Raw genomic sequence first — 12588 nt, 5'->3', positions numbered from 1 at the left:
TTGCACTTTTGAAATTTGACTTCCCAAAATGACCAACTATACAGTACCGCTAAGCACTGGCCAATTTTTTGGAAATAAGGGCCAAAAACATGCATTTTTAATTTGTTTTCATATGCTGTGACAATCAAATCCAAAGACTTGAACAAAGGCTAATTTCAAGTTATGCATTCTAATTTTTGGAAAACATGTTTTCTAATCTATTTCATAACCAATTATCATAAATAACATAAACTATTACATTTATGAGCAACCTCATATTATACTCTAGATTTTGAATGCTTAGACTTGTTCCAAGTCTTAGAATATTATGATTCCAATTGTAAGAAAAATGCAAAATTGCATGTCTTTAGCCCATTTTCCCTCAAATTATTCAAATTTGACATTTATTGCCAGTTAGAACAAAGTTAAGGGCTGGGGTATGAACGTTTGGACAGTATTTATTTTGGGACATTAGAGCACATCAGACATATCGAATTGCATTCTGAATATGAAGAATGTCATTCTGATATCAAATAATTTTGATTTTTTGAAATTCGCAATTTAATACATATTTTATGGTAAATCATTAAAAATTGATATTTTTGATATTTAACAGTACTTGAAGTAAACTTTATAAATCTGATGATTTATACTTAAAGTGTATGTATGAGGGATGAAAAGCCGATGATCAATTGAAAATTTTGACCTTTCGTATTGAAGATATGGATTTTTTTCCCAAAACACCCAAAAAAATTAGGTCTTTTTGGGAAAAAATCCATATCTTCAATATGAAAGGTCAAAATTTTCAATTGACCGTCGGCTTTTCCTCCCTGCTACATACACTTTAAGAATATATCATTAGATTTATATAATTTACTTCGAGGACTGTTATATATCAAAATTTGACAAATATCAAAATTTTATAATTTGTCATAAAATTTGTATTATATTGTGATTTTAAAAAAATGAAAATTATTTGATATCAGAAAGACATGCGTCGTATTCAGAGTGCAATTCGATAGGTCTGAGGTGCTCTCATGTCCCACAAAAAATCTAATCTTCCACAGGGTAGTGTGGATTTTAAATGGAATAGCCCATTGTCAAATTTGCCCACAATGAGATCTTGCAATTTGGGTCAAAATCATGCTTTGTTGTGATTTTTATTTAAACGGCTCTGTATATCTGAAATGTAACTTGGTAAATATTTCTCAGAGTTGGGTCGATCCTTCATGTAATTATTTTGTGTAAGCTAATCCTAACCCTTACTCTAACCCTAAGTCAAATCCTAATCCTAATCCTAACCCTAAACTAATCCTAACCCTAACCATAATTTTGTGTAAAATTACATGAAGGAATAACCCAGAGTTGGAAAAAATTATGCTTTTAGTGTCCCCATGAACATTCATTCAGGCGACACAAAAAATTAACCAAAATATTTTAAACAACTTTATATTTCGGCTCTAAATCTTGCACTTTTGAAATTTGACTTCCCAAAAATGACCAACTATACAGTACCGCTAAGCACTGGCCAATTTTTGGAAATAAGGGCCAAAAACATGCATTTTTAATTTGTTTTTCATATGCTGTGACAATCAAATCCAAAGACTTGAACAAAGGCTAATTTCAAGTTATGCATTCTAATTTTTGGAAAACATGTTTTCTAATCTATTTCATAACCAATTATCAAAAATAACATAAACTATTACATTTATGAGCAACCTCATATTATACTCTAGATTTTGAATGCTTAGACTTGTTCCAAGTCTTAGAATATTATGATTCCAATTGTAAGAAAAATGCAAAATTGCATGTCTTTAGCCCATTTTCCCTCAAATTATTCAAATTTGACATTTATTGCCAGTTAGAACAAAGTTAAGGGCTGGGGTATGAACGTTTGGACAGTATTTATTTTGGGACATTAGAGCACATCAGACATATCGAATTGCATTCTGAATATGAAGAATGTCATTCTGATATCAAATAATTTTGATTTTTTGAAATTCGCAATTTAATACATATTTTATGGTAAATCATTAAAATTGATATTTTTGATATTTAACAGTACTTGAAGTAAACTTTATAAATCTGATGATTTATACTTAAAGTGTATGTATGAGGGATGAAAAGCCGATGATCAATTGAAAATTTTGACCTTTCGTATTGAAGATATGGATTTTTTCCCAAAACACCCAAAAAATTAGGTCTTTTGGGAAAAAATCCATATCTTCAATATGAAAGGTCAAAATTTTCAATTGACCGTCGGCTTTTCCTCCCTGCTACATACACTTTAAGAATATATCATTAGATTTATATAATTTACTTCGAGGACTGTTATATATCAAAAATTTGACAAATATCAAAATTTTATAATTTGTCATAAAATTTGTATTATATTGTGATTTTAAAAAAATGAAAATTATTTGATATCAGAAAGACATGCTTCGTATTCAGAGTGCAATTCGATAGGTCTGAGGTGCTCTCATGTCCCACAAAAAATACTGTCGAAACGCAATAAACGCTCATTTTGGATCCCTTAAGGATTAGGATTCATTGGCAAATGAGATAATTTTTTTTTTATTTCCAAAATATTAGTGCTGTATTTTTCTGGAATAGGGAGTAATGCCTTGCTTACAGTATTTCTGATTGGTTAATTACACAATGTGTTCATCCGAGTGACCAATTAAAATACAGCTTCTAAATATTTCACAATCCTCTTCTGACCTACCACCATTCTTACCATGATGCTGATTGGCTCAATCAATCATACTAGTCTCCTTTATAACCAATCAGCAGGTAGTACTCATAGGGTTAACTACCCCATATGAGGGGCAACCCTTACAGTGTCTACCAGAGAGATCCAGCACTTGCCAACATGTGCACAAAAACAAGCAGGTCATGCCTAGGTCAAGCAATACTAGATAGCTTGTTCAACCAATGATATGCCGGTAATTTATGACATGATCCAATTAGCCAATTAGGACCCACTTCGGTGCAGGACTCCATTTGACATCTACACCCCCTGTGGCAGGTTAAGGTCATGTATTCCATAGGGGGTGTATGGATTTCAAATGGAATAGCCCAATGTTTTATTTCCCGGGAAGACAAGCCTTTCCCGGGAAGACAAGACTTCAGCAAAATTTCCTTCCAATCTTTAAATTTCAAAAAAAATTCCCAGGAATGAACTACTTGGATTCCACATTTTTTCCAGTCCTGCCTCTGTGCCGATGCAACATGGTGCAGCATTATACCATATTGTCTGTAATAAATGCCCAGGGGCATGCGCAATTCTATGAAAGGGGGTGTTTATTAAAAGCAAATTTTTAGTGAAACAAAGCTTTAAAATCAGGGTTCAAATCCAATATGGCTGCACCTACGTAACAAAATATTATCACGGTAAATACTACTAAGTGCATTTTAAGTACTTAGTGAAATTCTACCATAAATTGGTAATGAACTGGATGGAAGTCCCAAGTTAGAATTGGTTTTGTCCACGCAAATTAGCGCTTGTGATGGCCAGTGCTGATACCAGTATTAAGCTTACTCACATGATATAGCATCTGAAATGTTTGTATTTTGGTAACTATTTCATTGAAAAAATTATGGGGGTATTTATTAGAGGGGGGCATCTATTACAGACAAAACAGTATGCAAATAAGTGCTTAACCTCTCTGATTAACAATATACTTTGATGACAAGAACTCTGAGCATCGTCTTCTTATCATCATCTTATCCTCAACATGTGGCGTCTTCTATCGTGCCAACGCTGCAATAAGACTAGCACACATCTCAAAGAACTCCATAGTCTGGTGCATCATACATCCCGGTGACCCTGGCGATGTCATCATGGATGGAGTACTAGGTGATCTTGGAGTTGGTGCATTGTCATCTGTGTCCATGCGGTCATCTGATGATCAAAAGACAAAAATGCAACAAAAAACAGGTAAGATGTTGTGGTGTTGGAAAGTAGCTCAAAGTTTTTCAACATTGGTAAAAGTTGTAAATTTATTATCATCAAAAAACCTGATACTTCAATGATTGCTGTGTTCCAAGAAGCAGTTTTTCATTCTGATATTTGACCTTTTACTTCTTTTGCAGTCTCCTTAACAATAGGTGCTCATTTTACCATATTATATATACGAAAAGTGACAAAAGGTGTCAAGACAGGTTTTGCTATTTTCAAAACGAAGTACGGTGGTGATTTGAGGATGTCACCAATGAAAAGAGCACCCTCACATTATCAAAGATATGGATTTATCTCAAAATGTTTAAATTTTAAGGTAGATCATTTTACTAAATCAGGACTGACTATATGTTGGTACCCATTTATAGAACAAAATATCACCCCTTAAAATTAATCTTTAGCCTCTAGCAACGTTTTAAGTCACCTAATTGGGCTGAACATTTTGTGTGCTGGCAACACCTATATTAACACAAGTGAGTTTAATGCCAGTGAGTTTCATTTTTCTTAATCAGAAATAACCCAAAATTTTACAAAATTTTCAATGGAGCATGCATACCCACTAATACCCATGAATACACATCAGATAAGGGAACAGGGGTCTGTCACCATACCTAAATTACTGCCACCCATATTGATGAGGCTCTTGAAGTCCAACAGATAGCTCTTGTTGTCTACTTGGTATAATTGTAGGCTCATCTTACTTGCCACTCCTTGCAGGGAGTTCATACGCCGTACTTGGATGTGGAAGGGGTTGACAACTTTCCAATCCTGATATAGGAAAAGAAAAGGTAACAGTAAGAAACAGGTAAAAATTTGAAACCCAAAGTCATCAGTAAACTTTCTGGCTTTGTCACAAAAAGTTTATAATCTACAATCATATTAATGCATCTACTTATGGAAACACTTGCATGCGGCTTAATCTGTGCCCTAATTTCAAGTATTGAGCTGCGGGGCACCTCGAAACCCAACATTTCTGATGTAATGACAAAACAGACGGTCCAGTCCAGTCTGCTCTAGAAAAAAGAACATGTGGGTCAGGGTACATCAGGTTTGCCTTAAAATGTTTGGGTTGGGTCGGGGGGTGTATCAGACAGGGAAGTCCAGGATAGGGTAAAGAAAATATTGCCCCGCAGGGCTCCAATTCCAAGATGCCATTTGGAGCATTTTCTGACATTGTCGTCATGCCACAACAAAAAACAACACTTACATTAAGAACACATATTAGTGAACACAAATGCCCCACTTCCCCAGTTGGTGAGCACATCACTAAGCAGCACCATGGCATTGACTGGGATGGCGTACGCATTCTCGACCGTGAAGAAGACTGGTTCAGGAGAGGGGTCAGGGAAGCGATCCAAATACGGAGAACTGACAGCGACTTCAACAGAGACCAGGGGCGTCATGATCTTCCAGTTGTTTACAACAAGATTTTGTCACTTGACCAAAACCAATCAGTATGTGGTAGTCAAGTGCCAAGTCAAGTGGAATAATCTCTTCAGTGGCTTAGAGACCCTATTCTAGACTTTTTATTGAACATAAAATATTTGATGTAACATCTACGTTATTTAATCCATTCCCATTTTATTTCCAGTAATATTTAAGCTCTAACAAATGTTTGATGATGTAAAATCGATAATATATTTCTACCAGATATTCTATGTAACATATATTAGATTAAATAACATATAGATATGTTACATCAAATATTCTATGTTGAATACCCGAAGACCTGTAGATGCAGGTCGCAAGCTACCACAGCTATGCAAATAGTAAGTCTTATGATTGTTGTTTTAACCCCATGAGAACTACCTGCCTATTGGTCAAAAAAAGGTTTTCATTATCAATTGGACCAATCAGCAACATTGTTAAAATAATTTCACCATGCAAAAACATAAGATGAATTATTTGCAAAGCTCCATTCTGATTGGTGATTGAAATGAAGATATTATGTAATTGACCAATCAGAGGCAATGTTAGATCAGCAGGTAGTGCTCAGGGGGTTAAATCTACTACTGTACTATATCACTTACATAGTTGAGTGTCTTCATTGCCCTATACACCTCTCCCATTATATCATGTGGCCTGCTTTGTGACCTAATGCCAAGATGCCATTTGGAGCGCTTTACTGGTGTCGTCGTCATGCGCTTCTGCATTTCCGGCGTTCTTTGGTCTAGGTTGGATGTGTCGATTGACAGAGCTGCAGAGAAGGTAAAATTTGTATATATTAATACATGCTAGTGAAAATTATATATCTTATCGTTCTAGATTTAAAGCTAAATTCTCCTACCTATCAAAGGGCTCAAAATATTGTTTTGGTTATAAGGAATTATTTTGGACAGATTCTGCCAAAAGGAATCTTTGTGTACATTCTGGCATTGACAAATATTTTTACAGGGACTATTTTGTTAAATCTGGGGGAAATCACCTGTTCTGGGCCTGCCCTGCTATCAATCATGTTTGGATGAGTTGATGAGATTAACTTCTTGGAATTGATCAGCTGATTTATACTTATCACTATCAGTGCTCAGTTAAATTAGAAAATCTGGAAATTTTCCGAAAATATGGAATTTCGCAGTTTTGTACAGGTGTGCTAAAATGCCCTGCAAGTGGTAAGAGTGTATACGACCTATAAGGGTCAAAGGTCATATTTTAATCAATGTTAGCAAAATCTGTCCATATGCACAAACACTTACAGCTACATGTACACACGGTTGTTTGATGTATAAAGAATTGGCTTCATTATTAACTAAATGCAAACTATAGATGGCGCTATTTATCCTAAATCATATTTCTCTATTTGCAAGGGGTATGTGATTATTACTGCCATTAAAACACCTGGAATAGGTGACACAAGCAACAAGGAAATTTTATAAACATATTTTATCAAACAATAAAAGGAATTATTTGCATTAAAAGCTTGAAAGAGTAATTTCCAGTAACTAAATAGCGCCACCAATTTTGTCATTAATAGATACATTTTATATCCAAAAAATGCTATAAAAGTGAATCATTTTGTAAAAGAGGGGAAATTAAAGTTGAGAATGACTCAACAGCATCTGTATACATTAGCATGATATCACTTATAGCTGTTTAAGCCTAAATTTTGGTTGTACACGATGTTTTGTTTGAAAAACGAATAAATGATCCCATCAAACAACCGTGTACACATAATCAATCCTGCAAGGGTGTTTTTAGATTTTTTTGCCATTTTTTTTGCATATGAAAATCACCTCAATGGCAATTGTATTGACTTATCCTTCACTTGTAAGCCATCCTTAAAAAATTATATTATATTTTACTCCTTTGTGGCAATCACCGATATAGTGTCTTTAAAAATAAAATGGTTTCCAGAATGTGTTATGTCCCACTCCAATGAATGGAAAGAAGTTATGTGCAATTGCATGAGAATCAATTTCCGAGCAACAATAGTGAGCCCTTTATCACAAAAAGTTAAATGAAATGGCTGCGATAATGCAAGTTGAAAGCTACCCTTCTTATGACTGAAATGAAATGCAGTCAAAATAACCTCATTTAGCAAATATTCTGCAACAATAGGCTGTTCCAGTTGAAATCCATACACCCCTATGAAAGACACAACTTTAATCTTCCACACAAGGGTGTGTGAATTTCAAATGGGGCTATCTGAATGGATAACTCAATTTCAAATCTACACCCCCTGTGCTGGACATTAAGGTTGTGTCTTAGGGAATTCAACTAGAATAGCCCATTTATCTTTCCACAGATCAGTAAGATAATAAAGTGAGATTTAGTCATCTTTTTCATGGCACCTTGTTAATACAACCAAAATACAAATAAAAATACATATTTTTGATAAAAGTGTTTCATTAATAAAGACACCAGCGATCTGCAGCAGGTATCAATTGTATTATCTTATTCCTGTATGACAAAACTCAACCTTTATTCCCACTAAAATATATGCGATATTCCAGTTGAAATCCATACACCCCATACGGTGACATGACCTTAATTTTCTGCATAGGGAATGTGATTTCAATGGGTGACTGCATTTGAAATGCACACTTCATGTGTAGGAGATTAAGGTCATGTTTTCCATAGGGGGTGTATGGATGTCAACTGGAACAGTACAATATAATTCCTTAAATAAAAGCAGCATATTTCACTACAATTCTTTTCATTCAAGCATGACTTTTTTTTCAGAATGCTTAAATATTTCAAGCAATTTTTTTTAAAATGCTTAACATTTCTACAATGAACTGCACGTCCACTGAGCAGGAATACAAATAAGTTCAAATCTCTGTGGGCCGTGTAGGCCTAGGTGGCATGTTTAAGCCCACTCCATGGGTGAAAATAAGCGGGAGTCAGGAGCCATTTGTCTCCCATAAATCACTAACTTAAATACGTGAAAATATGCAAAAATATACTGTGTTCGCCACTTTTGGTAACTTTGAATTGGATTAAGTGGCCACTGGTTTACATGAAATGGCTGCAAACCAAGAGTTAATTTCAGCAAAAAGTAGCTCCTGGTTGAAATATCCTTATTTTCACCCTTGACCCACACACCATTTTTTTTGTGATTTAGGCCCCAGCACCTGTCTTATTTGCATCCCTGAAAACAGCTAGCACATTTTTCTTCCTTTTTCACAGTTACTCTTGCTTTTTTTTTTTTTTTAAAGAAGCCGTCAAATTAGCATTAGAGTAAGACAGGAAATGTTGGCTATTCCAGTTGAAATCCATACACCCCTGATGTAAGACATGACTTTAATCTCCCACACAGAAGGTGCAGATTTCAAATGGAGTCTTTCATTCAGGTAACCCCTTTTGAAATTCACACTCCCTATGGGAGATTAAGGTCATGTCTTCCACAGGGGGTGTATAGATTTTTACTGGAATAGCACCAATCAAGGATACACACACACACATAGACAGAGACAAGAAGAGATCAGCATTGATGCAAAATTCTTACTCAATTTGCGCATTTCGTCGGTGAGCGCCGTAGAAGCAGTAGCAGAATGGCAGTGTGTAGTGGTGGTGTGTGTATAAGCACAGGTGAGATAGAAGGAGAATGTTAAGTGGTTTACACCAATGTCAGAAAATACATGGAACTTGTTATCATCGGTATAGCAGGAGCGTACCCAGACACCCTCAAACCCAGAGAGCTGAGCTGAGAACCCACCTTGGGGGCTGAGTGGCTATATCAAGCCCAAAATGGGCTGATTTTGCATGATTATACAGAAACACAGGGGGATGATGAGCCCCCCTGCAAACAAAATACCCCTGGGCACGCCACTGAACATGCAATGCAGTTAGTAGAAGAACACAGAAATCGGCATGATGGACAATCCTCGTATATTTATGATTCTGCAACATGCATGCAGTCACGTTTGTTGAAGAAACCACAGAAATGGACATGATACACAATCATTAGGTAATTCCATTTGATATCCATACACCCTCTAGGGAAGATATGACCTTAATCTTCCACTCAGGGAACTAGTGTGGATTTCAAATGGGATTACCTGTCCATCATAATACATAGTCTATTGAAAGATGACTGATTATGCATACACTCAGATTTAGTGAAAGATTACACAAAAATAAGCATGTTGTAGAATTCCCATTGATTGTGCATCATGAAAGTGTTCTGAGGCTTGTGGATCAACGTTTAGGCGCTGTGCCTGTGCACTATAAATCACTGCGCTTTTGTTTTTTTTACATTTATAAGTCTACAAATGGAAGAAAACACAGAAATGGCTATGATGGACAATCATGATTGATGGTTTGAATGTGTTGTAATATATATATCTATCTAATGGAAGAGACATACATAAATGGGTATGATACGTTGTGCTCCAAGATGCAGAAACAAAAACAGTGCTCACTCACGATGATGGAGGAAAGCTAATGGCTATTCCACTTGAAATCCATACACCCCTGATGGAAAACATGACCATAATCTGTTAATCCACACAAAGTGTGTGAATATCAAATGGGTTACTTGAATGTCAACTCCGTCTAAAATTCACACTCCCTGTGTGCAAGATTAATGTCATGTATTACACAGGGGATATGGATTTCAACTGGAACAGCCTAATGGTAGTGATGAAAAGATGCGGCAATGGGCACAATGCTCGCTGATGGTTATAGAGGGAGTGATGAAGTTAGCTTGTGTGAAGCAAAGATGCGAAAATGGGTACAATGACATGTGGAAATGGGTGCAAGGCTCACTTGCGATAAAGCTGGCTTGTTAACTATATGTGATGAAATAATAAGCAAATGGGCACAAGGCATACTTGTGATGAAGTTACATATGCTGATAAAAAACATGTGGAAGTGGGCAAATAATGTTCTCTCATGTTTGATGGAGTGTGTCAGTCACAATGTGTGTTTTAGAAATAATAATAATAATAATAATAATAATGTACATTTTTCTACCACAAGCAAATCCACTTATAAGCACTTGTGGTGCAAGAAGAGTTCAAGCGAAGATCAATGAAACCAAGCAATATATGTCAATAAGCAATAAACAAACAAGAACTTAACCACAAGCAATTCATGAGATGAGTTTCAAGAGATGATTTAAATGATAAAAGAGAGGAACAAGCATGGATGTGATGAGCAGAGAGTTCCATAGATGAGGAGCTGAAACAGCCAATGCTTCAATCCCCCAAGAATTATTTTTGTTCAACAAGAAGATCTTTTGTTGCCAGGTGCAAGCCTGTGCATGGTGGATTGTATCATTCAGCGATTTATGATGGTGCTTGTCCATTACAGCATGATATATGAGAAGCAGTGGCTTATTTGAAGACTCAAATGAACTGGCAGCCAATGTAAATCAGATAAGCTTGCAGGACTGGAAGGTTTGGTACATGTGACAAATTGGCTATTGCAGTTGAAATACATATACCTCCAATGGAAGACATGACCTTACTCTTCAACAAAGGGAGTAAGACTCTCAAATGGGGTTACCTGAATGAGTGACTCCATTTGAAATCTACACCTCTGTGTGGGAGATTAAGGTCATATCTTCCGTAGGGGGGGGGTGGATTTCAACTGGACTATAATAGCCCAATATACATTAATACTCACAACTGCAGCTGTAGAGGTGAGTTAGTGGTGCAGGCACACAATATAAATGGGGGATCATATAGTACTAAAATATCAACTTTCAGGTTTCAGGAATGGGACTACACACTCTACATGAAAACTTAGATTTTGGGAGTTCAAGTGGAACAACATTGGGCCCAAAATATACTCTTTAATGGTGGAAAAAGTGTTCAATGTATGGATGTTGATTGATGAAGACAAAGGGCGGAAGGAATTGGCTACATGATGCAATGTGTGTGGGCAGGGGTGTGTGGGGGTGGGTGTGGGGTACCTTTCTAAATACTCATAAATAGGGGGACACACGCATGAGAAAATGCAGTGTAGCAGTGGGCACACAAGAAACGAGAACCGCAGCCATCTGCACCTGCCGGATGGTGAGGCATAAGTGTCCATAGATTGCAAATAGCATATAAATCCACTTTGAGGGGTCAGCAATTAGCCCAATATGTAAGGATACAATTAAAGCATGTGGAACATTAACTGTAATTCTATATTCCTATATGTTCAACCCTTCAATACTCTTGTATAGTCCTCCAACTGGATGTTATTTCATTTCAATTTCATCGGATAAAACAACTGCGAGCCCACAAGTCTTGCTATATGTATATTTTTAATTAGTATCAAATTTTAAACAATATTATCCCAGTCCAAACATTAACAAATTCTCTATATTTTGTCTGGAACTTATTCTGTAAGGGCAAAAATAACAATCATTGGCTTTTAACCCCCCCCAAAAAAAAGTCCATAACGCTGGTTAGGAAACATGCTTCTGAACCGGGGGAGCTAGGGAGTTCATCCCCTCCCCCCAATAATTTGGGTGTGGGGGCTTGAATATCCTTCATCAAATTTTCTGACTCTGATAGGGTAAACAGAACAGGTCATCAACAATAAATTGGTTTTGTCAGCCCCCCTCCCATGTAAGCCACTGGAAAAGTCAACAGTTTTTCCCCTGAAATAAGTACAAAAGATGGTCCAACTATAGTAGCTCCAGTCATATGTGAGCATGTTAGAGCATCATTATGTAAGATGTTGATTTTGACCAGACGATGGTGGACGACATTATTCATGTGGCAACAGCCAATAGCATAAACAAAACAGACAATATGACGGCAACACTGCCTGGACGTTGGACGCCCTGTGCCAAGTTGTGTTTTTAGCTCTATTGGCCCGTTACAGAAAAAAAAATGCACAAAATATAGTTCTCAGTGAATGTATACATTTTCACATAAAAATAAATATTTTTGGATTCAAAATGAATGTGAAGAAGAAAAAAAAAATTTCTAGCCGGGAGTGAGTGGGACTCGATCTCGGGACCCTATGCGTGGCAGGCGAAACTTTACCATTACACCACGCTAACCGTGATACACAGTGGAGGAAATTTTAAGTATATCATAAACATACCGTCGTTATTCATACAAAACATTCAAAAACAGTACTTACAATGAGGTTCACTGTCGAACCTCAACGGATTTAGACTGATAAAATAGTACTTAATAACATGCGTACAGTTTTGGAATAATTTGAGACATTTTTGTGTTTACGTGTAAAACCAATGATGACGT

The 12588-nt window shown here is 36.3% G+C and overlaps 1 protein-coding gene across 7 annotated transcripts in view; it reads right to left on the bottom strand.

Annotated features, from left to right (window-relative positions):
* Positions 1-2980: 2980 nt before the first annotated feature.
* LOC140145830 (5'-AMP-activated protein kinase catalytic subunit alpha-2-like) overlaps positions 2981-12588 on the bottom strand; it is a 50978-nt gene continuing 41370 nt past the window's right edge. For 4 of the 7 annotated variants that reach the window (XM_072167513.1, XM_072167514.1, XM_072167511.1 and 1 more), the window contains 3 exons: positions 5971-6137; positions 4552-4708; positions 2981-3883 (listed from right to left, as the gene is read on the bottom strand). In XM_072167513.1, coding sequence (XP_072023614.1) covers positions 3729-3883; positions 4552-4708; positions 5971-6137 — 479 coding nt within the window. In that variant the 3' untranslated portion in view covers positions 2981-3728. The remainder of the gene's footprint in view (positions 3884-4551; positions 4709-5970; positions 6138-12588) is intronic. The other 3 variants (XM_072167515.1, XM_072167512.1, XM_072167517.1) reach the window with 1 other exon arrangement.

The sequence above is a fragment of the Amphiura filiformis genome, chromosome 2 (genome assembly GCF_039555335.1).
Source record: "Amphiura filiformis chromosome 2, Afil_fr2py, whole genome shotgun sequence".
Taxonomy (NCBI): Eukaryota; Metazoa; Echinodermata; class Ophiuroidea; order Amphilepidida; family Amphiuridae; genus Amphiura; species Amphiura filiformis.
This window is presented reverse-complemented; position numbering and strand designations above follow the sequence as displayed.